The sequence below is a fragment of the Ambystoma mexicanum genome, chromosome 2p, assembly GCF_040938575.1.
Source record: "Ambystoma mexicanum isolate Mex_15411 chromosome 2p, UKY_AmexF1_1, whole genome shotgun sequence".
In the NCBI taxonomy this organism is placed as follows: Eukaryota; Metazoa; Chordata; class Amphibia; order Caudata; family Ambystomatidae; genus Ambystoma; species Ambystoma mexicanum.
The window spans coordinates 1,285,245,519-1,285,271,250 of record NC_090923.1 but is presented as its reverse complement, the minus strand read 5'-3'; the positions used below and the strand labels follow the sequence as shown (position 1 = coordinate 1,285,271,250).

Sequence of the window (25,732 nt, the reverse complement as noted above, 5' to 3'; positions counted from 1 at the left end):
TGGTTGGCGGTGTGTGTTCTCCCCGTTCTTTTAGGTGATTGGCAATTCTGCCTGTTCAGATTGAAACAGCAGAAGGGCACATCGCAGAAAAGAGCCCCTCCTTGAGGAAGCCTGAATCTTAGAATTCAGGGGGTGTCGGGTTACCAGAGGCTGTCTTGTGAATATCTGTGGAAAGTACCGTCTCCAAGGTCACCTATCTACAGGCAGTTATCAATTACCGGAGCAGTGAGTAACACAGAGGTGATGGCCACAAGGAACGCTGTCTTCCATGACAGGCACTTCAACAGAGCCGAATGCAAAGGCTCGAATGGCGGCCCCATGAGCCTGTCAGCACCACGTTGAGCTCCCACGCCGGGGTTGGAGCCTTCACCGGCGGGAACGATCGGAACAGTCCCTTCATAAATTCCCTCATCAGTCGATGAGATCACAAGGACGGCCGTCCTGAAGTTCTGGGGTTTCGGGAGATTGCTGCCAGATGTATCTTGATGGAAGAGTGAGCTAGTCCAGCTTTGGCCAGCGACTGTAGGTATGGTAGCACGTTGAGGTGCCGTAATCCGTAGAGGGTTGATCTTCTGTGCATGGAACCAGACAGAGAACCTCTTCCACTTATGTCCGTAGCACTTGAGAGTTGAGGACGACCTGGCCTTTGCAAGAACCTCTCTGCAGTCAGCCGGGATATTGTACCCTCCAAATTCTAGTGCTGCAGGAGCCAGGCCTGCAAGTTCAGCGACTCCGGGTCGTGATGAAGAATGGCGCCTCCCTCTCTGGAGAGAAGATCTGTGTCCGTCGGCAGCTTGACTGGTGGGGACGCTGAGAGATCCAGAAGGTCCGGGAACCAGATCTGTCTCAGCCACGCCGGTGCGACGAGGATCATCCTGCACTGGGACCTCTTTAGCTGGCTGATGAGTCGAAGCAGCAGCGGCAACAGAGGAAATGCACACAGGAACAGGCGTCCCAGGGGAACGAGAAAGCATCGCCCATGCTCCTCGGCTGGGGAAACCTGCTGGCGAACCTCTGACCCTTGGAGTTCGTCGCCGTCGCGAACAGGTCGATCTGGGGTTTGTCCCATCGTTGGAAGAGCTGATCCACTTGATCCTGGCGAAGTTCCCACTCGTGGCAAGAGCGCAGCTCCCTGCTGAGTGAGTCGGCAATGGTGTTTTTTATTCCTGCCAGATGGAAGGGAACCAGAAACATCCCCTGGGCGACGGCCCAATGCCACAGATCCTGGGCCTCCTTGGATAGGGCTGGGGATCTGGTGCCTCCCCGCTTCCGGATGTAGAACATCGTGGTGGTGTTGTCGGTGAAGATCGTCACGACCTTGCCCTTGAGGGACGGGAGGAAAGACTTGAGCGCCCAGAACACGGCGCGGAGCTCCAAGATGTTGATGTGGAGGGACCTCTCCTCCGGGAGCCAAAGGCCTCTTGCGTGGAGATCTCTGGTGTGCGCACCCCATCCCTCCAGGCAGGCGTCAGTCGTCACCGTCTCCGCATGTGCCGGGTTCTGGAAGTCCGTGCCCGCCGTGAGGTGTGCACGGGTGCCCCACCACTAAGTCGCCCGACGGAAAACCTCGTTGAGCGGGATCTTGTTTCCGAAGTTGCCCGCCGCTTGCATCCAGCGGGCGTCGAGGAACTCCTGTAGAGGACGCATCCGTAGCCTGCACAGGGGCACTAGATAGATGCATGAGGACATCATTCCGAGGAGGGACTTGATGGATCTCACCCTGGCCACGTCCGTGGCTAACAGGCGCTGCACCTTGCCTAAGATGGCCTTCGTCCTTTCCTCCGACGGAGACGCCAATCGTTCCACTGTATCGAGCTTCACTCCCAGAAACAGTGCCACCTGCTACGGAACCAAATGGGATTTCAGGTAGTTGATGGAGAAACCCAGCTCCGTCAGTAAGCGGACGGTCTTCGCTGTGTGCTCGACGGCGAGTTCTCTTGTCCTTGCACGGATGAGCCAGTCATCCAGGTAGGGGTAGATGTGGATCCCCTGCAGGCACAGGCGCGCCTCCACTGGTGCTAGGCACTTGGTGAACACCCTGGGTGCCGACTTCAATCCGAATGGCAGAGCTCTGAATTGGTAGTGGCGTCCTTGGACTACGAATCTGAGGAACTTTCGGTGTCCTTTTGGGATGGGGATGTGGAAGTAAGCATCCTCCAAGTCCAACGACGATAGGAAGTCGCCCTCCTCCAGCTGTCCCAGCACGTGCTAGAGAGTGACCATCCTGAACTTCTGTGCCTTGATGTATTTGTTCAACCGATGTAGGTCCAGGATGGTGCGCCAACCGCCTGTCTTCTTTCTGACGAGGAAGTATCTTGAGTATACTCCGGAGCCCCGGAGCCTCTTGGGGACGAGCTCGATGGCACCTTTCTTGAGCATCGCCTTTACCTCCAACAGCAGTTGAGGGACGTGATTTTCCTTCCTGGCCACGGGAGGAATGAGGGGACACTTCTTTTGGAATTCGAGAGTGTGCCCGTGGGCCAGGGCATCCAGCACCCAACGGTCGGTGGAGATGGACTCCCACATGCTGACAAACTTCGCCAGCCGGCCTCCCACCGGGGTGCTTTGGTGGGGGCCCAACGCTACGGCCGGTTCAATCTTGCTTGGAGGCGGCCTTGCCGCCTTGGCCTCCTTGGCGACAACGCAGAGATCCTCCTTGCTTGCTGCAACCTCTGTAAGCCTCCTGGGACGAGGAGCGGGCCGCCTGGCGGTACATAGAGGAGCCACCATCTGATCCCTTGGAGGCCCCCTGTCTGCCTCCGGCGCTCCGAAAGGGCCGTCCTTGCTGAAGGACTCCCAGGGCTTGGGCCGTCTCTGTGTCGGCTTTGATGGCCTGCAGCAACTCATCCACTGTTTTCTCAAACAGGTTGTTGCCGTCGAACGGCATGTCCAAAACCCTGGTCTGCACGTCCTGACGGAAGTCTGTCGCCTTGAGCCAGCCTAGTCGTCGAAGGCAAACACTGTTGCCTAACTGGCGAAACCCAGTGTCGGCAATGTCCGTTGCCACCGTTATGGCGTGATCCGACGCCACCTCACCTTCCTGCAGAATCTCCAGGGCCTCCGCCCTCTTGTCCTCTGGTAGGAAGTCCAGTAGAGGGGCTATCTTGTACCATAGCTCCCAGTCGTAACAGGCCACAATCGCTAAGGCGTTGGCCGCCTTAATTGTCGTCGGCGCCGATGAGATGACCCATCGCTCCATGGCGTCCAATTTCTTACCCTCGCCTTCAGGAGGGGAAATAGAGGCTGTCGCCCCCGCCGCCTTCTTCTTGGCTGCCGCTGAGACGACCGAATCCGGCGTAGGTTGAGCCCTGAGGCACAAAGGGGCGGCGTCGGGGACCCGGTACTTCTTCTCGTACCTGTCCCCCTTGGCAGGCGTCGTGGACGGGTTCTTCAGGATCGCAAGTCCCTCGTCCTAGATATCGTCGAGTAACGGTACCGCGAGGACCGTCTTTCTCTTGGCCTCTCGCCGTTGATAGAGGTAACCCTCCTTCTTCTGTTCCTCGGGGCAGAGCTGGAAGAGCTCGGATGCCCTGGCGATCATGGCGTGAAAAGAGCCAATTTCGTCGGGCGGGGAAGCCCGAGGGAGTGCTGATGGAAGGTCTGTCCCGTCGTCACCACCGTCATCATCCATCCCCGTCGTCGTATCGGTCGCCGTGTCATCCCTGGGGTCCGGTGAGGGGGATGAGGGCTCCACGGGTCGTGGGGGCATGAAGGGCGGGGAGGGGTGAACTCTCCTCCGCTTGTTCGGAGGGCTTCCCGACGGGCCCGGTTCTGGATCGTCCGCCGAGGTTCGTGGTAATCTCGTCCTATCTCCGTGCATAAGGTTTGGATTGCCATCAGAATGGCCGCCGAGTTGTCCTGAGGCTCGGGCAATGGCTGCGACGGGAGGGATGGCTGCTCCTCCACTGGGGCCTCTTGGGCGCCACCGTCGCTTTCTTCGACCACCTCTTCAGGATCCCTCCCATGGGATCATACCTTCTCGAACCTCTCGTTGAGGTTCTTCACGGTTTCAACCAGCTCCTCCTCAGAGGCTGAATCCGTGTCCGTGATGGCCACCGCCCCCCCTCTTTTTCCACCGGGGTCTTCACGGTGGTCTTGTCGATGGGCTGGAAAGAGGATTCCCTCTGCGGTGGCAGGGAAACTCTGTGCCCCGAGATCGCCTGCACTGGTGTAGCCTCCCCAGGCTTTGCCAGGGCCGCCGCGACTCCCTCGATAGAGGCCTTAGCCGGGTGAATCAAGGCCTTCGCCACCTTTGGCGCACTTGAGGCCTTCACCTTGGGGGGAGGGTCACCGCCTCGCTCCCCCTCGGCCGAATCCTTCGAGATCGACCGGGGCTTCTCCAGAAGCTTACCTGGGTTCTCGGATTTCCTCTTCCCCGAACCAGAGCGTTGGCTCGTGGTCAATGGTGCCGGGGAAGGCGCACCCTGCCTGGCAGCCGAAGAGCCCGACCGTTCGGCGCTCCCGGTGCCCGCAGACTCGCGGTGCTTAGCCTTCTGTTGGGCCCCCGTTGCCGGGGCTCCCTCACAGGACTTAGAAGACCGCTCTGACCTTTTCTTCTTCTCACCTGCTGGGCCCTTCTCCAGCCAGCTGGCGAGGCGGGAACGACGATACCTCATGGTCCGTTCCGATAGGTTCTTGCAGAACGCACAGTCCTTCTCAACGTGCGTCTTGTCCGTGTGTCCTGTCCTCATGAAGGCAGTAGAGACATCTTGAATGCTCGTCCTCCTTGAAAACATTCTGTAACCCGCATCCAGGGCAGTTCCTGAACAGCGTGGATCCGGGCGTCGAGCTTCCCTTGTCCTGGGCAATGTCCATGGTAGGCCTCAGATCTTCTGGAATCCTCCAAGAAGCGTAACTCGATGAAAACTTCACCCCTGGGGGGGCGTAGAAAATTCCGAAACGGGTCCCCGTTGATCGGAAGTAGAACAGTGGAGCTTGAGGCTCAATTTAACCGAAAAATGAGAAAATCTCTTTGAAAAAAGCGCGAAAACGCAGTAAAAGCTCGAGAGCTATAGCAGGAGGACTCCCAACACTTGAACGTGCGGTAAAAATCTGAGGATGGCCGCTGGGGGAGGGGCTTAGGGAGAGGGCAGTCATTGGCTGGGGACAGTATGACCCAGAAACCAGTGATTGGTTACTACTAAGAAAGACAGATCAGAAACGAAACTGATACAGATTTTTTCTTTACCGAGGATTCCCAGCCTGACGACGGAGAATATTCATGAGCATGTGAATCCATGCCAGACCCCATGCTGGGGAAGTGATGAAGCATCCAAGAGTAAAGGCCTCTGAAGATCGCAGTAATGGGTCCAAAGAATCATGCAATTTCCCTCGCAAGTTGCACCCCTCACCATCAATGTCCACTTCTATGCTGCCTACATCAAGAGAAGCAGGATACAGGTGATGCTGGAGTCCCAAAGCAAAGTCTCTGGAGGCTTGAGAGATGCCACAGAGGAAACTACACATGAAGGGACAACCTGTAGAGTGAGGCCCAAAGGAGCGCTGACCTGGAAGTTTCAATTGCTGCCATTAACCCAGTGTAGAACAGGCTTATGGCCAGCCTCTGATGCTTGCAGGCCTCGGAGTGTGCTGCCTCCAAACGGCCTCACCACCACCCACTCACTTCCCTCAGCTGGAATCTATACAAGATGAGGACGGTAAGAAAGCAGAGCAACTTTTCTAGCAACCAGAGGCTTAGATACTGTGTGTCACAGGAATAGGGTAGCACAGGAGTATTGCTGGTAAGAGCTGCATTCTGTAGAGCCGGCACTCTGGTACCACTGTGACATTTCTTTATTACTTGTGGGCAGAAACCTTACTGATGAAACCGGCTTCTTTGGTGATGGGTGGCTTGAGGAAGATGTTGAAAAATGCTGCACCGGGGACAACAATGTCAATGACACTGGCTCTCCCGGTGCCATATTTGGTATTGAGCTCTTAGGCTTGTAGTACCGCTCATCAGCAGCAGGGACAAGAGGTGGATGCATCCTTGAAGACCTGTATCATAGGAAACATAACAGCCCCCACACCTCTGGAGTGGAAGAGGAGGAGAGGAAAGAAAGTGTGATGCATTCCTCTGAGTCAAGGGGGATCGTCTGTCTGATTTACAGGACCAGGAACCTCTGTTGCCTTTTCCATGAGCAAGTGCATACTCTCACAGATGGCACAAGAATCACTACAAGTGTGTCCCTCTCTCTCTCTCGGTAAGTATACAGTGATCTTTTCTCCCTCAGTATGCTAATTGCTAAATGAGCTAGCTCACAGTGGTCTGCAACCTTTGACAATACAGATGGTTTGGACAACAGATCCCATCAGCCCTATCCTACTTTGAACATTTGAAAACCCTGCTTGACCCTCCCTCACATTATAATACTGCCTTAAAATCTGATTGAAATTGACATCCCTGCTCTTCAAATAAACACAAATACTCTACTTATAACTACTACTAAACAGATCCTTGTTTTATTAAGTTTGCAAGCATTCCGACATCATATGCTAATTTTGATAATTTCTGTAATACAACCTTTACAACTTCACATTTGTATCAGAGTTTAATTTCTGAGAGGGCAATGACAGGCAGTCATTTAAGCACCATGTTAGAACACTTAGATGTAGGACACAAAAATATTGTAAACATTGGAATCAATAGTTAAAAATGTACAACAAAATCAGCACAGTTGAGCTATTGTGTTACCATTGGAACATTTGCAACCAACATCTTCCTCACTAAGAATACATCGGAGGTATTGCTGAATATATTAAAAACTGCCCAACACCCCGCTTTCAGAATCAGATGCCTATTGGAGCATTCCTTAAGCTGCATTTGACAACTGTCTGGAAAAAGCCTCCTTTTAAATTTTGCCAAATGTGCTAACAATTGTTTCTTGTACTATAAAAGAAAGGATACGTGATATATCAAACAAAAAAAAGATTTGGCTCAAAATGTGCTATTTTAGAGCGCCCACTTCCCCCAAGTATGCAAGGGTTGTTCCTGAAAAAGCAGGGGGTAGGAGAGGTATTGTGTTGGTTATGTTATTCTGTGTTTCGTCAGATGGACATTTTAACAAATATTAAGACATTTTTTAACACTGGGTAGCCAAAACCCCCATCTTTTTATGGTAGTGTTTTTTTGTTAAAGAAAGTGTCTGATTACACTGTTGAAGTTCTGAACAAGGTGCCGTTGTGGGTACAAATTGAGATGCAGCGGTTTTTGCCTTTATTAAATGTTTGTTTTCTTTTGGAAAGTTGTCTAAGAAGGTGGAGTGTTTGAAGTCGGTTTTGGCTACTAAAGAAGCTTTGTCGTCATGGATAGTGGGAACTAGACAAGGTCTATATCTTTATGAGGAGGCTTCCCTTTGGCATAATCCTGGTCTGCAGTTTAATAATAAGGTACTGAATTGGAAGAGTTGGGTTCAGAGGGGTGTTTTGACTATTGGTGATATGTGGGGTGCTGCAGGGGTAGTACCTTTTGTAAGTCTGGTTGAGAAATTTGGGTTAAGGAACAGGGAATTAAGAAGGTATGATATTTTGGTAACTCTATTATCAGAACAGAGAGATATGTTGGGCGCTCCATTTTTGAAGAAACCAGAGAATTTTAATATTCTGGAAATTGGACTCCAAAAAGTGTCTACTTTTATGCAGATTATGCAACCTGATGGGCAATGGTTAGATTCGTGGGACAAGCTGAGGTTGTCATTGCCGGAGGAGTTGGGCAGAGAACTTACGCCGAGAGAATGGGAAAAGATTTGGAGAGTGGCGACGACTGCCAAAGTGGATTTGCAATTACGCTACATACATCAAAGGATATTGGGCAGAATATATTGGACCCCAGTACGTATGCGTAAATTGGGATTAGTTGATGATGATCGGCAGCCCTCTAGATAAGGTGCGTATTGTGCTTATTTACGCATTTAATTATGGGAAATACGGATGATCTTCGTTTCTGCTGCGTACAATGTACACTGTTTATTAATTAAAAAGAGCATACTTTCCACCACTAGATGGCACTGTAGCAAGCTCCTGCCTTGAGGCAGGCAGGCCCTTCCCTTGCCAGTCTCTCTGAGACATTTATCCTATTCCAGGGCTTAACCCACCCCCTCGGCCCTGGAAGACCTTTCCAGAAACGCACGTGTCCTTCTGCTACGTTTTTTCATTTGTAGAGTAAGCTGAGAGAGGAGGCCACAAACGCGGTGACACCAGCCAAGTAAGCAACCCGCCCTTCTGCTGCAGGCGCTTTTCAATTGCATTTTTATTTTCTGTCTGACAGTCCGGACCGCTATCTGATCGAATCTCGCATGGTCCGGGCTGTCAGAGAGAAATAAAACCGCAATTGAAACCAGTTCAAAGTATTTTGTTTCTTCCAAAGCAAATCCATCTGCTCGGGTCGGATGATCAACCAACTGCCCGTTTCCCAGAGTCACAGTCCCCCTGAGACACAGGCTGTGTCCCTAATGAACTCCACCACAGTGTTGTCGATGCAGCTTGTGTGTCTCGGGGGGGCTTGGACTCTGGGAAACACGTTTCCTTTGTCATCAGCAGCATAGCCCGCCCCTCCGCCCTGTGACTCTCTGTTGCCCCCATGCCCCCCATTACTGTGTCATGCCTCCTCTCCCCCCGTGACTGTCTCTGTGCCCCCTTGCCCCCCGTTACTGTGTTATGCCTCCCCTCCCTCCCCCCACCCCCCGTGACTGTCTCTGTGCCCCCTTGCCCCCGTTATGTGTCATGCCTCCCCTCCCTCCCCCGTGACTGTCTCTGTGCCCCCTTGCCCCCCGTTACGTGTCATGCCTGCCCTCCCTCCCCACCCCCGTGACTGTCTCTGTGCCCCCTTGCCCCCGTTACGTGTCATGCCTGCCCTCCCTCCCCCCACCCCGTGACTGTCTCTGTGCCCCCTTGCCCCAGTTACCGTGTCATGCTTCCCCTGCCTCCCCCCACCCCTGTGCTGTCTCTGTGCCCCCTTCCCCCGTTACGTGTCATGCCTCCCCTCCCTCCCCCAGGACTGTCTCTGTGCCCCCATGCCCCCCATTACGTGTCATGCCTCCCCTCCCTCCCCCCACCCCCGTGACTGTCTCTGTTCCCCCTTGCCCCCGTTACGTGTCATGCCTCCCCTCCCTCCGCCCACCCCCGTGACTGTCTCTGTGCCCCCTTGCCCCCCATTACCATGTCATGCCTCCCCTCCCTCCCCCCGCGACTGTCTCTGTGCCCCCCTTTTCCCCCGTTACGTGTCATGCCTGCCCTCCCTCCCCCCGCCCCCTGTGACTGTCTCTGTGCGCCCTTGCCCCCCATTACGTGTCATGCCTCCCCTCCCTCCCCCAGGACTGTCTCTGTGCCCCCATGCCCCCCATTACGTGTCATGCCTCCCCTCCCTCCCCCCACCCCCGTGACTGTCTCTGGTCCCCCTTGCCCCCCGTTACGTGTCATGCCTCCCCTCCCTCCGCCCACCCCCTGTGACTGTCTCTGTGCCCCCTTGCCCCCCATTACCATGTCATGCCTCTCCTCCCTCCCCCCGCGACTGTCTCTGTGCCCCCCTTTCCCTGCCGTTACGTGTCATGCCTGCCCTCCCTCCCCCCGCCCCCCGTGACTGTCTCTGTGCGCCCTTGCCCCCCATTACGTGTCATGCCTGGCCTCCCTCCCCCATAACTGTATGTGCCTCCATGCCCTTGTTACGTGTCATGCCTCCCCTCCCTCCCCCGCCTCCCGTGACTGTCTGTGCCCCCTTGCCCCCCTGTTACATGTCATGCCTCCCCTCCCCCGCCCCGTGACTGTCTCTGCCCCCATGCCCCCCGTTACCGTGTCATGCTCCCCTCCCTCCCCTGTGACTGTCTGTGCCCCCATGCCCCCCAGTTACGTGTCATGCCTCCACTCCCTCCCCCCGCCCCCTGTGACTGTCTCTGTGCCCCCTTGACCCCCATTACGTGTCATGCCTGCCCTCCCCCGCCCCAGTGACTAACTCTGCCCCCATGCCCCCGTTACCGTGTCATGCACCCCCCGACCCCCGTGACTGTCTCTGTGCCCTCTTGCCCTCCCCCGTTAAGTGTCATGCCTGCCCTCCCCCGCGACTGTCTCTGCCCTCATGCCCCCGTTACCGTGTCATGTCCCCCCACCCCCCTTGACTGTCTCTGTGTCCCCATGCCCCCCGTTACTGTGTGTCATGCGCACAACTTATTTTTTGGTGTGTTTTTATAGCGCTGAAAATAAAGTGGCTAAATCAGGATATTTTTCTTTTGTATCATATCGTTTTCCATTCAGGATGTGGAAAATAAAGGTACAGTGATATTATTTTGCCCCAACATGCTGCTATAAGGATTTACATGTTGTCATGATGCTTTACTATGCAATTTTGGTATTTTGCAAGTAAACGCTATAGGACAGTATTTTTGTAGGTCTTGACACCCAAAACTTAAATATTTTAAGTATGGAATGGAAGAAAGTGGCCATGACCAAATTGAAAGAGTGGGTTAAAATCCCTGCTTCGCTGTTTAGCATAAGAGTGTAATCCTGGGCAAATATTGTAATCTCACTCTAACTTCAACTGCAAAAAATGGAGTGCTTATGAATGATTACGTGTACACCCTTACTACAATAGGACAGTTTTAATAAGTGTAGGGCCACAGTGGTGTACGCGGGCGCGCCTCTGCTAGTAGCTCCAATACTGCCGCATGGAAATGCATTATTTTAAAGGTTTTTATAAGCTAATAAAAAAAAATGCATTATTGCTGCACTGGCCCGCCTCCAATCTCGTAACACTGGATTTGACAGGCAGACAGTCCCACCAGCCAGTCAGTGCACCAGAAATTCTAGTATAGCAGACTGTGGTAGAACCGACATTACATTTTCTCCCTTGTTGCTCCCAGCAACTGAAGTGGTTTGGGCCATCCAGAGTACTGCCCCCCACTCTGCAATGTCCCCGTTATGCTATGATTTGAGTCTTTCAGTGCACACCATCTGCCATTTGGACACTTTCTAGGACCTTCAGGATCTGCAAGAAGTGGGTGTTTCAGACTTAAAAGAGAGTGTTAACTGATTGTAACATTGAAGCTGCACTACAATAGTCTCATTACAAGTAAGAAGTTAAATGCCCTTACTCAAGTAAGTTTGCCACCCCTCCACCGTCTCTGAAGTTAGTGCTTCTCCCAACATTTGAAGGGTTAGCCCTGTCTAAATTGTACCCCAGGTGCACCCCTGGATGTGTGCACTTGTACTTACAAGTTATTTCATGGCAGAATATTTTCCGCAAGTGTAATAAAATGTTTAAAGGCAAGCCAGACAACTTTGAGCTACAACTCTTTTTGTCTACGGGTCTGATTTTACATATGCACTGGGTGTATATGTTGGATACGTTTTACTCTCTTGCAGAGGAGAAAACTCATTTTTACTCTCTTGAAATTGCACTTACTCTCTAATTTCAAAAATCATGCGTAAAATACTCCCACCTCAAAATCTTATCTGGAGCACTGATGATCGGTGTTGGGGTTGTGGGAAAGAACAAGGTACTTTGATACATATGTTATGGTATTGTGAAAGAGTGGTGAGTTTTTGGAGGGAGTTTATTGATAGGGTCGATCGAATTTGGGACATTGTTTATCCACGCAATCCCTTAGCGGTCATCTTATTATTGTACAGTGGTGGACGGGATGTGAGTTGGGTGATTTGTGTAGGGTAATCAAAGTTTTGTTGGTGGCAGCTAAACAGTTGTTGAGGGTTTAGAAGACACGGAAGAAGCTGATGGTGGAGGAATGGATTTTAGATGTTAGAATTTTATCCAGATTTGAGAAAACGATGCATTGTAAACAAAACAAGGAAACCCTTTATGAAGAAATGTGGGGGAGCTTTATTGACCTTTATGGATGATGCTAGATTAGGTTCTGGAGTGGAGTGCATTAGTTTATTAACAATAATATATGGGGAGGGGGTTTGTGTTGTCTATGTGGTTGTTTTGTGTGGTCCTTCTCGTTTGTTGTCATTTGATTGATACATCTGGCTTTGTTTTAGGTTAGTCTTACGTTTCTTATGGTGGAATACAGAGTTATGGTTAGGAATTCTGTTTTATTTTGTTTCCACTGTTATGTATTTTGCAATTCAATGATGTTTATTCTGTTGTTTATTGTAACTTGTTGAAATGAGAAATAAAGTGTTTAAAAAAACAAAAAAAAAACAAGTATTAAGAAATACCTTCTACACACCTAACACAAACCTAAAATTGACCATATCTAGACAGTCTCAACTATGTAAGGTAAGTGACATTTTGGAGAGCAGAGTCAAGTATTCAATAATTGTTTACCTTTTGAGTATGCAGGGATCAAAGGGGAAAAAACTGTCAAGTGGATTAATGCACGTCTGTACCGAGTCTCCGCCGCAGCTGCTTCTAACAACTGGTATCAGTTGTCTATTGTTCCTTTCAATAATGGTGTAGCAGAAAACCAACTGGTACTTTCTGTGGAGAACAACAGACACGTGTTAAAGACATGCTCTACATGGAGGCATATGTAGTCACAAGTGAAAATATTTTAGCCACCATTTAACGAGCTACAATATGATACATTTTAAATATAGCAAAAAGAGGTAACACACTTTAGGAAAGCAAACCGACCAGGCACTAAAATGTACAAGTTACAGTTAAGAAATAAAACATGAGTGGGAACAAAACCAGACATGAAGTTGATCACCGTAGTGTTAAGCACTGCATTTTATTGTGGACTTGAATGGCAGCGAAGGCTCCAGGCAGTAACTGCCCGAGAACGAGATGCTTCACGCCATTAGGTCTCAGCACAGTTCTGGAGTGCTGATAGTAGGCTTTATTTTTTAAAAAGATATGACCCTCTTACGAATAAAGCAGGGGCTCTTCGAGGAGTCCCTCCTTCATTTCTATGTTTTGTCCAGCGACTAGATGGAGGAAGCATGGCAGTCATGTGAGTTCATTAGTGCCCAGTTTAGGAGTGATGACTAATGAGATTGCTAAGAAAGCAGATCTATCTGGTGATGTTAGCCTACGTTCAGAAGAACATGACTGCTCCCTAATGATTCCCGCCTGCTCCTCGTTTTGGCTGAAACATGAAAAACGTTTTTGTTTCCTGTTGTCTGTCAGTTGCTGTCATCTTGTACCTTCTTGAATGTGCTGTGGCGAACCAGGAGGAGGACTCGGACAACAATGGGTTATGCTCCAAATTAAATACAAATGCCTAACTGGCCCTATCACTATGAGGGAGATACCATGCCTACAAAAACAAAAAATAAGGATGCTCGTTGTTGTCCAAAACAAAGTGTCCAGAGTTCAAATTCCTAAGTTTCTAACTGGCCCTACCACTTAAAGAGGCTTGCAAAATAACCCTGGCATGTATTTCTGCCTGGCCCAGTTCTGGGAGCACTTATTTAAGTCTCAATTTCCAGTAGAATATTCCCACACGATATCCAGTCCTTGTATATAATTCTTGTTCTCCCCCTCTGTGGAGACCCAAACGACAATTTTTCTTGCTTTATCATATTAATTCTTTACCACTGGCTAAAAGTCCTCCAGGATTCCTTTAACATTTAGCAGTAGTAACAATCCCTCCAGGATTACTTATTTGTAGATCACTGGGACTGCCCAAAGTCCTCTGACTTTGTGATAGGTTTGATACCTCTAAATTCAAACCCTTGTTATACATTTCCTGGTATCCCCAACATGGATACAATCACACATTTTCCTTCGACTACCTGGTCCACAAGACTTGTGTCCATGTACATCTTTCACTTTTTGATACTGAATATGGCTTCTCCAGCATTGATACAAATCATATGTATTTCTTTGACTCCCTGGTCCAAAAGACGTGTGTCTATACAAAGCTATCACTTTCTGATACTTAACATGGATTCCCCAGCCTTTATATATATTGGTCTTGTCTTTCACTCTCCTTACATAGGGCTGCATGCCGTTCCATGCTTTCAGGTTTCCACACATCCAGTGCTTTCTCCAGCTTTGATATGCAAAGTTATCTACACTCTCATTCCAGATTACCCAGGTCTTCTGCTCGCTTCGGTTTCCTAGTCTTTCTTACCAGGAATAGTTGCAGCAGTCCTCTACCCCAAATCTTCTTGCCTTTGTTGCCATTCACAGCATGAGCATTCGCATCCCCGTTTCATGATCGTCACACCCAGACCAGCACTCGCCATATGGAGCGTGGCGGCTCGGGCTCCTTGCTGGTTTCTCTGTCTCGGCATTGGTTGCTGGGCCCCCGGCCCACCACATAGCTTTCATGGTCGTGCCACCAGAAAGGACAGTTTGCTTTACGTCTGGACTCCCTTCTCGTTCTGAGCCTCCCTCTTGTTTAGTGTACCCGCTTCGTAGCATCCAGCTAGCAGGCTTTGCTCCTGCTGGTTCAACGGTCATGTACAGCTCCACTACTCCAGGACGTGTTTCCAGAGGCTTGCCTCTGCATACCGTGGATTCTCCTCCCTGCGAAGGAGTCGTGCACGGCTTCCCCAGTCTCTCTCCATTTACAACTCTTATTCTGTGCACGTATATCATCACGGCCAGAAAAGGTGTGTCCTCCTTCCTCTACGGCATCCCTCTAATAACAGTTAGCATTACCTGAAGCCAATAGAGTGGAAGGAGGATTGCTGGTACTTGTAGTACAAAGGTGGGAACACTCAGTTCTTTCCAGTCCTCAGTATGCGGAAAACGTAGTCCTTTCAGAGAGGTCCTCTTTGGACTGGGAGTCCTTGTCCACTAGAGGGTGTCTATCTCAGTGAGTTGCCACTTGACCATACCCATAGGGAGGATCTTGTGGAGTGGACAAGGACTCCCAGTCCAAAGAGGACCTTTTCCACCATCCCCTTCACTCCCTCACCCCAACCCCTGCCTCGCAAGAAGCTCCCGTCAGCTCACTAAGGAAAGGCTATTGCCCTTCCTCCAAGGCCCAGCCTTCAGACCACCTTTCTCCACAGACCCAGAAACACTCGCAACAGCCTATGATGTTGCCATCAAAGCAACTATCACTTCTCCCTTCCTGTCAGCCTTTGTCAATGCCTCCTTTGCCACAGGGAAAGTCCCCGCCTCCCTCAAGGAAGCCTGGGTACGCCCTATCTTAAAAAAACCAACTCTCGACACCACATCCCCTAACAACTATAGACCAATTACCACTGTCCCATTCCTCCTCAAAATACTGGACAAAGCTGCCTACCTGCAGGTTCAGCACTTCATTGAGGAGAACAAACTCCTGGGACTCCGTCAATCTGGCTTCCGCCCTAGAAACGGGACTGAAACCGCCCTATTTGAACTTAAAAACCAAATGGACGATGCCAGAGACATGGGCAAACCAACACTTCTCTTACTTCTTGACCTATCAGCGGCTTTCGATCTCGTAGATCATGACGTCCTATGCCGCCACCTCTCCTCCACTGCCAAGTTCTCCCCTGACGCCACAGCATGGATCACCTCCTTCCTACAAGACAGAACCATGCAAGTATTCTCTGACCTAGCCTCTGCCTCACCCACCTTCATACTCTGTGGTGTGCCCCAAGGCTCTTGCCTCTCCCCCACCCTCTACAACATCTTCACACAACCCCTTTTCCTCATACTCAACGCTATGGGTATCTCCTACACCAACTACGCTGACGATACCCAGATCCCCCTCACACTCACTGGTAACTACGACACTGACTCATTGACCCTTAACAACCTCTATAACACCATCCAAGCCTAGATGGCAGACAACGTACTATGCCTCAACTCCGACAAGACCAAATTCCTCCTGATAGGTTCCCCCGACACGCTAAAAAAATCTAGACTCACAATTTAGTCACTTCACTATCGACACTATCAAAATACCTGTCTCGGACTCAGTCAAAACTCTTGAAGTCTATTTGGATTCCAACCTATCCATGGACAGACAAGTCAACGCAATAGCCTCCTCAGCTGCATATCAAGCTAAACTAATCAACGCAGTCAGGCCATTTCTCTCCAAAGAGAACTGCACAAACATAGCCAGAGCCATCATTGGCTCCAGGCTAGACTACTGCAATGTACTCTTTCTAGGAACTTCCTACAAAAACCTGGAGAGGCTACAAGTCATACAGAATAGTGCTCTCCGTGCAGCCCAATGCATTGCTAAAAGAGAACAAGAGAACATATCTCGGAGGCCAGAAAACAAGCCCACTGGCTCCCAATAAAGTAAAGAATTGTCTTCAAAGCTCTGACACTGACCCACAAATGCATTCATCTCACTGCCCCCGTTTATCTCTCACAAAGGATCCACCCTGTCTCCTCCACAAGGCCAACCGGATCACCTTACACAAACATGCCCTATGTGCCACTAGTAAAAAGAGCCAGAGCGGGTGGTTCCAGGGTCCCATATCTGGCACCCAAGCACTGGAATGCCCTACCTCCCACAATCCGAGGTGAGGCCTCCCTCATCGCTTTCCGCAAAGCCATGAAAACCATCCTCTTCACATAAGGTCCCTCGTATCAGCAGGAATACTATACATATAACCCATTGCATAAGCGGTAATGTAATTACCAACTGCATAAGCTGTATGTACAGAATTAGGTCTGTAGTATTTACAATGTACCAACAACTGCTAACCTTCCTATACCTTTGTAACTAAGCTCTTACAAGTAACAGCACCTCAATGCCCTTGGGCTGTTTGCGCACTATATAAATATAATTAATAAATAAATAATTGTCCACATTTGTCACAGTGCTTAGTGCCAAGGAAATAAAAAGGCTGTCCTGACTTTTTGGAGGTCAGTAAGGCCTTAGGATTTACTTCCCTTATCCTTTTGCTGATTCTTATGGGGAAAGTGATGAATCCACAAGACTTTCAGTACTGAGGGACTATGTTTGTCAATGTGAATTTATTGAATTCTTACTTGTGCACTTTTGCATTTACCACAAAGGGCTACTAAAGGTGACTAGCATGCAAAGATAGCCAAGTCACGAGATGTTTGCTTTTCCTTTGGCCATATTGATTTTAGGCCTTCTGTCTCCCTTCGCAGGTCAGACAATGCAATATTCGGAATGCCCTTTGCCAGGTAAGCTACTGCTTTCGTGGGCAAATGGGGTATTTGTGTGTGAGCCCAGATGTGCGGGCTGGAACTCTCTGATCCAGATGCCTGAATGCATGTTGCTGGGCAAATATGGATGTTAATGGCTATCCCTGATTGGAGAGAGACTGCTTGTTTGTATGGTAAAGTTTCTTATCACTGGTGGTTATATAACACACAGTGTTCTAATAATCAAGTTCAATCAATATTGAGTTTATAAGTTATTCTAGAAAAACCAATAAGTAGTGCTCAATGCTTCTTTCTCTTCTACACCGTATTGAGTAATTCAATACTTCAAAAGGGGCTACATAAGTGGGGAAAAAACCATATGACTTTTAGAAGAAAACACTTTTTTCTTTTCTTTTTACATGGAGGGCTTTTTCCATTGCCCCTTTTGTGTATTGTTTTTTAAATCTTTTTCCAAGTTATTTGTAGATCCTGTAGCCATACACTTGTTACAATTTGATGTTGCTAATTGTTAGCTGGGGGTAGATTCTGAAACTGGTTTCAGAATGATCTAGTCCCTCTAGGTGAAGTTTCGGTAGTACATCATGAATTCAAATGCCTTCTTCTGGACATGGACTGGTGGTCCCTAGGGTAGGGAAAAGCAGGAAGAAAGAGAGAAAGGAAAAAAAGGGGGGGACAAGTGCTGAGTTAAGGTTGTGCTTATATGTAATGTGCACTTTTTGAAATACATATACACAGCGGAATAGAAGGAAAAACAATGGCCCCTAGGGGCTCTATGTACACTAACCTTGGTTGACCAACATGGCTATAGAGTTAGTGGATAGGAGGACGTCAGTGAGGTACCCGGAATTATCCAGTTAAGTTATGTACGGTTGCTTGGTCCTGTGGTTGCCTTTTCAGGTTATCCCATGGGGTGACCTGCCTTCAATCATATGTCACGACATACACTGTGTCAAAGAGATATTTAACAACAGAGGTTGAATTGTCACCACCATAGTGTCATTGTTGTATGATACGAGTATGTGTGTGCAATAATTCCAAATACCGGTCTACTGGAATTATCTGGTTTCATATATAGCTTGTAGACTCGTTCGGCAGCAATATCAGACTTTCAGAGGCTTTCTCTTACCTATGAAAGAGCAGAACAAGCCGGGAAGTGTGTTGGAAAACGGGCTTATCAAAAGTTTTCTGAGTAAAGGTAGTCTGAGCTAAGAAGTTCTTTACCAGAGAGGCAAGAGATTCAGCTCCCATGTTGGGCTGCACGTCTAGTCAGGCAGCACGTGTCTCGGAGGGCACAGCATTATACACACATCATAACTCTAGAGATCTGAGAGAACAAAGGGAGAGGGTTCATTAGGAATTGTCGGGCAGTCTAGATGATGCGTTGAGTTTGTATTATAACTTGAGGCTAGCCGGTCCCTGTCATACTCTTACCTCGGAGCGTGCTGCCGGGTGGGTATCCTAGCTTTTACTCCCATCGGGACGCGGCCCATATCCTAGGGTGCAAGGAAAACACTATACTTATGCACATTCGCGTTGCGCCACGTGCGTGAGAAGTGGAAGATTGTGTCAGAGGGACAAAAATAACAATTCTAAAGTAAGGCCTTGTATACAAAGCACGAAAACTGTGGATAGCAAAATACCAGATAGAGACATAACAGTGGTGCGAGAAACCATGTTTGCAGATGTTGTACAGAAACTCGTGATGTGGCAGCATTTCATTCAGATTCTATGGCACCTACCAACAATCATGGCCCTCTCCCCATGTGGTAACTGTGTAGCATGTCAATTCACAAAAAAGATGCGTTCCTTTAACATAGGAGACCACACATGGACAATTTCCAAACTAATTGCAAAACTAAACAATTTGTTTATTGCATTGAATGTCCATGTAGATTCAGATATGTGAGCCAAACTATGAGAGCAACTCATACCAGGATTTCAGAACGCAGGTCAAAAATCCAATGCAGAAACATTTCGGCACCATTAGTGAATCACTTAGTTGAATACCAACATTCTACCAATAACATATTCTGGTGGGTCCTCGATACAGTCAAAGAAACACTCAATTCTACGAGGAGACTATTAATGAAAGAAGCCAGTTGAATTAACTGGTTAGACACGCACCTACATGGTCTCAATGAGAAATTTCACCCATTGCCATGACCCCACCACCTGGCACACAGCAGAGAGACTATTCTATGTCCAGTCAAGACTTGATATCTCCAGCAATACCTAATAACTTTATTAATCATATGAATTCTCATCAGACCGCTCCTTATGACATGTAGCTCATAATAACACAATGGGGGTCATTCCGAGTAGGGCGGTAAGGGTTAACGGTCACCGGTAACGAGACCGGTGCCGTTAAACCACTACCGCCCTATTCCGAGTTCCCTTTGCGGGTTGGTACTTAATGCCTGCTTTTTGCAGGCGTTAAAAAACGAACCCGCAAAGGGACCTCAGAGGTAATTACGGTACCGTAATTTACGGTACCGTAATTACCTCCTTCCCCATTCCCATTGAGCCCTATGGGGGCAAAAATGGGACTGGGGAAGGGCCCATGGTGAATGGGGAATTACCGCCCCGCCAACCTTGGAATGGGGCGGTAAATCCGCCATTCACCATGGCGGAGTTGGAAAAATAACGGCGTCAACCATGGCGCTAATAGCGCCATGGTTAACGCAAGGGTCGGGATGAGGCCCAATAACTTCTATGCATGCACTGGGTTAGGAATTGGAGTTGGAGCCATTCCATAACACTCAGAACCAGCTGTGGGACATCCGAATATGTCTCTCTTCACAAATGGATGCAACACTCTTACCGTGTCTCAGGCAACACGATTAGTATATTTGGCATTTCAGGACAACCTAAACAGGCACATTTTACTTGCCACTGCAATACTTTTTGCATTCCGCGTCTGTAGAGGTCTCCATGACAATGCACACACCTCTACTGGGAACCAATGCTTTGCGACTGGACGTCATCACGCCAGCCTTCACTACGCGTCCTATCAACAACGCAAATAGGGTTGTGATAACGACGGCCCATACAATTATTCTGCTGTTCTCTCCGGAGACACAGACAGTGACGCTCGTATCCTCACTGCGTTCTTATCAGCTCGAACGGGTAAGCATGCACACGCTCACCCTCCAGTCCACACAATAAGATAAGGTGAAAGACATTGACTGCGATGTGTGCTGTCTCTTATTACTGCCTCTTCCCTTGCAGTTTCTGCAAGCTGTATCACACGGCTGGGCCTAACAGCATCTAGCAGTACTCCATGTACCACCGCCACGCAGAGACTCTTTCTGCAACCAATAGATTGTCCATTCAGCATTATGAAACTGTTAAATAAGAGGATTAATATGCCTGTAAAATGACTGCAAAATGAATCAAATATGCTAGGACAAATGTATTGTCTCACAATAATTGATTGTTGACTGATTCTTATAACCTATGCCTTGAAAAAGCCAGAGAAAAGGTGAAACACTTGCACGTGCCTCCAGGAGGAGATTGTTGGCACCACTGTACATCATTACAATACAAACATTGGCACCATTGTACAGTATTACAATACAAACATTGATGTTGAGATAAAGGTTTTATGTAATGATGAATAAAACAAAATAAAAATCTGAAATACAATGAGATCGCATCTAGCCTCATGTATTTAACAATTCAAATATAATAACTGATCCTAATGTGCACAGGCTAGCATAGGAAACCCAAACCTAAACCAATACACATTTACACTGGTTGGTGGATATCAGTCCCTATGTAGCCGTGCAGCAACTGGATATTTCCCTAACAAACCTAAACAGAAACTCACAAATCTTTATCACAAGGCTAGAGCGTGCTAAAACTAATCTACTCACCCTTTTACTCAGCTACTAATTCTTTCCCTTCTACACCGTATGGAGTAATTCAATACTTCAAAAGGGGCTACATAAGTGTGAAATAAACCAAATCACTTTTAGAAGAAAAAAATGTTTTTCTTTTCTTTTTACTTGGAGGGCTTTTTCCATTGCCCCTTTTGTTTATTGTTTTTATAATCTTTTTTCAAGTTATTTGTAGATCCTGTAATTGACGTGGACCTGGGCGAACTTCCAGTCCATATCCTGGATATAAAGTGGACACCTGCAGGAATTCTTCAGATCACTGTGGGAGCCAAGTCCTCTACAAAGAAGAATAGCCTGTTGATGACCCAAGGACAAACCCTGCAGCTGACCAGCACCAACTCCAGATCCCTAGACCCCTGCCTGATGATCCGAGCCTTCGGAGGTGTCCCTGGACCAACCGGTGGACTGACCAGCTCTCTCCAGGCTACTTTACTGCAGCTGTTGCCATTCTGAGTGCATCCTTGGAACTTGGAGGATCTTCAACTTATATAACAAGATGCCTGTGCCTACATCTTCAGCCTTCTTGCATCAACAAAAGTCATGCAGGCCCTGCGCCTTTGTTCATCTCTGGAAGATAGCCTGTCACTGGGTGTCCGTGTTACTCCCGCCGCAATTCATCTTTAGCAGATTACAGAACTCAGCAGTGGTCTCTGGAGAAAACAGAGTCAGGGCGGTAAGTTAACATAGCTGTTCCTTTCCCCTCTGTTCTCCCTAAGCTTACATGGGTGTAAAGTTCTTCCCCTAATCTACACTTTCCTGACTGGTCATGGATACCTTCATATTTCTATTCTAGTGACTGTGATTGAGTTAATATACTTACCTGAACTTTACTTGCCGTTTGTCTTTGTGATCAGAACCACTGGCATCACCCAAATCTCTTAATAAACCTACATGCAAAGTATAACTTTGGAACTGGTGACTAGGGCATAAAGCCCCAAACCATTTTATGGCTGCACTCATTAAAGGGAAAGTGAGCTCAAAAATGTTATTGTCCCGAACGATAGGGCATGTATTTTTAAGCATAGTGTGATCGATCGTAAAAAAAATTCCTATGCATCTTACCTCAGTTTTCTTCACTTTTACACAAGCGAAAACAACGAGTTGGGCACGGCCATCTTGTGCTAATCTTATCCGTTGCTCCATCACCCTAAGTTCAAGTCCCTCGCAGCACTAATTCATATCACCCGCCCCTGAAGCGGACATCCCTATTACAAACGATACGCTCCACCTATTTTCATGATGTTAGTGGGCAGCGTAGCCAAAGGCGCCCAGTCATCACCCACGCCATAATGTCAGTTAACGCAGAACCCGGAAGATCAACACACACATCCTCTCACAGCGCGTCCCAAATTGGATTTTCCAACAATTCTTTTAAAGAAAACATCATTAATCTGCAATTTAGCATTTGTTTTTATTTAACAAAGAACGCTCCAAAAACCACATTATCAAAATCCGCTGATTGCGGCCAACGAACAATTGTCGTGTGTCCTTTGGATGGATAAGCAATACTTTATGATGCACATGGTGTTCCTTTTGGGTGAAGGTGCGGATTTGACGGTCCTTCAATCGCAAGGCTTTGGCGTCAGCTTCTTGCTACAACGTAAATGATGACAGGTGGCTCCTTGTCGCTGGTAACGCGAAAGGGCATATCGGTCCTGGCCTATCGTCCCTCAAGACGGTGATGCAAATATATCCGTTAGGCGTATTTGCCATTGTTGGCTGAAGAAGCTATCCCTCGGTAGCTGGAAGCTATGGCATTCGCAGAACGGTAGAATATATCTGTGTAGATAACCGAATAAAAATATATTTTAGTAGCTGTTCTTTATTCAAATGTATCCATAGAACATCAAAAGTGGTGCACCTACGGCAACCTAGCAACAACTGACACTTACTGCCAAAAAGTTGACAAAGAGGATACATTTGAAAAGACAATATGAATGCTATTTTGAGCTATGGAGAACCCAAACCGCATCGAACACATAGACAGACTAAAATACACGGAGTGTGTAAAAAGGTGTCCACTCACGAGGTGTTTCAAAAAATAATACACTGCCGAAGCAAAACGTTCTGGAACTTATGGGGTTGACACAGGTCAGGCGATTGATCATTGCTATGAAAATCTTACCGACCATAGGCCATCAACGCCAGTGCCATGCACTGCATGTGTGGATGTGGTTTGGGTCTAGCGGAGGGTTTGACAGACACCAAGCCTCAGTGTACCTTGGACAGATGGCAAATATCCATTTGCCTATCAGTACTTCAGCAACCCAAATAGGTATTGCAGCACCGATGTGCTAGTGCAATTCTATTCTGAAATAAACCACCAATAGCAACCATAGACATGTGCCTCATTGGTCGAGGACTAGTAATATAAATGAAGGCGAAGGTAAAAGATATACATTAATGAATCACAGACTTGATTCAATCTTCATAATTAAATACTTTTTATTAATTTTTATAGCATTGAAATTGAGTGTAACAGCATTCGATTGTTGACGTACATTGTCCAAACATTGGTGAACATATCGAACATTTTATTGTGAGCATATTATGAAAACAGTTGCAAATCATTTAAATCGTGAAGTCCACTTTTCAACAAGTTCCTCTTTTGGTGTACACGGATCGTTTGCAATGTGTTGTGGCATTGTATATGTCCTAGGAACAAAATCAGGATCGGTTCCATGAGTATGCATGGGCAACACATTCAATGTCAAATCTTTCACAAATTTGAATTCCATTTCCTTGTACATTGGCTTGGCCACCCATTGTTTGCCTCGGTTTGTAAAGGCCATGAGGTAACAAAGCATCCCGAAGTTTCCTGCAGTTTTCGCTTGTTCCCTTCCCAACATTCTCGTTGTGTGCAAATACAGCTAGTCTTGTTGTGGCTTCCATACCGCCTATGCCAAAATACAACCTTTTGGGCCTGTAGTTTAGGTCTCTTGAAAGAGTTTTATCGTACACAATATTCTCAAGAGCTTTGAGTAGAGGTGGACATGGCACTACTTCTTGCATTCCTGCTGGTTTGATAAAGGTCCATGTGTACATTCGTGAAAATGTTGGTTTTCTGTCCAAGAGTGTACGTTGGAACAATGGTGCATCAATGAACGCCATTTTTCAAGTATAATTTCTACAGACCCATCACAAGTTTTGGAGCTCCACCAAAGGTGGTTGCTGATAGACTGACCCCACTTTGAAAACATTTCCGAACCCTTTTTTTTACCAGCAGCTGTAACTTTTTTATTGACTGATTTGGCAACGTGCCATACATCAAATTGATGACGAATGTGTGGAAACTGCTTGCGCATGGCCCTGGCTATTGAAACATGCCTGTCAGTGACTATGAGGTCTATTTGCATTCCCCTCGATTGAAGGTATTCAACGATTTGATGAAACCATGTTTCTCCATGGCCACAGAGGATGTACATTGGGACACCTGCACAATCTCCAAACTCACAATTATTTTTACTTTCCATGTCTGCAAAGTGGTATGTGCAGTACTGAAAATCCTGGGCTGTCACACCGTCCGTCGCAAGCTAGCCAGAAATGTTTGCCAGAGAATGTGCTTTCGATTGACATCTGTTCAATTTTCCAGGCTTGACTAATAGCAGGGAATAAGAATTCCCTTTGATATTTGTAGTACTGGGTTTTTAGCAAAGAACTCAAGTCCCACAAATTTACAGAAACTGGAATCTTACCGTAAGTCGATACGCTGAAAAGTAAAACTGTTGCACATAGTAGATTTCCAGCTGGCACTTTGCCCAGCATCGGTTGAGTGGACCATGAAAAAGTATTATGGAGGTGGACACAGCTGGCTTGTATTTTCAGGTTAGTGCCTTGTATTACACGAGACACATTCATCAATGGTTCCCCGCATATGTTCCCCCTCAATGTATGGACACATATCAGCAACTGTACAATCGCTAGCAGTGAGCTGTCGAATACAATGTATTTCTGCTCCTTATTAGCCAATCGTCCGGCATGAATGTGGTTTGTGACTCAATTGTGGTGGACAAATCGGCCAAACTAGGTCAACTGTAGTCGAGATCTTTAGCAAGTTCCTCGGCCAATTGCGTTGAAGCTTCCGTCTCTGTTAGTTCAGGTTGTGATATTTGCACACGAATTGGAGAAAAGGGTAACAAGGATTTTTTCTTGGCTGGAATATTTTTAGCGGGTGTAGATTGTTTCAACGGGCTAGATTGTGTCAAGGGGTCTATGAGGAATTGCAATGCACCTTCATTGTATTCGGTTTCATCTTGTCACATGGTAGCAATGGTCCATGGACACTTTGCACGGTTCGGCAGTCACATTCCATTCAGTCTCAAGCCATTGGACATAAGCATCACGAGTCTGCTTATTGACTGGACCACGCTGCGCCCCAAATAGTAGTTGCTCCATTGTCAAATCTGTTTGGCAAGCAACATCTTTGGTTTCATTTGTTGTCTGTGTCTTTATACTTCTCTTCCTTTTGGGCCTCTAAGAGATGTGTTGAAAAACATGCTCAGTGTATAGCGCACATACAGCAGATACCACGTTAAAAACAAAAACATTATATAAATTAAACAGCAGCCTAAAAACATCTAAAAAACAAACTTGTTTGTTCGTTACCCTCGTTTTCTCTATTTTCTTTGAAACCGTGGGCTGCTCTTTTCCCACCGCACAGGCAAGCTGAAAAAAACTGATTTTTTTATATGGTTTAAATCAAGCACATTTCATTTCGAAGCAAACAAACATATGTACATAACAACAAACAGAACCAACTTGATTGATTAGAAAATATTACGACATAAAATGTGATGTACAATTTGTATTCAATATTAGGTTATGTTCACCTGTGGTCCATGTGCCT

The 25,732-nt window shown here is 47.6% G+C and overlaps 1 protein-coding gene across 3 annotated transcripts in view; it reads right to left on the bottom strand.

Moving 5' to 3' along the window:
• The window catches only part of RRN3 (RRN3 homolog, RNA polymerase I transcription factor), a 1,004,740-nt gene that overhangs the window by 88,105 nt on the left and 890,903 nt on the right, over positions 1-25,732 (bottom strand). For all 3 annotated transcript variants that reach the window (XM_069645599.1, XM_069645600.1, XM_069645598.1), the window contains exon 16: positions 12,278-12,430. In XM_069645599.1, coding sequence (XP_069501700.1) covers positions 12,278-12,430 — 153 coding nt within the window. The remainder of the gene's footprint in view (positions 1-12,277; positions 12,431-25,732) is intronic.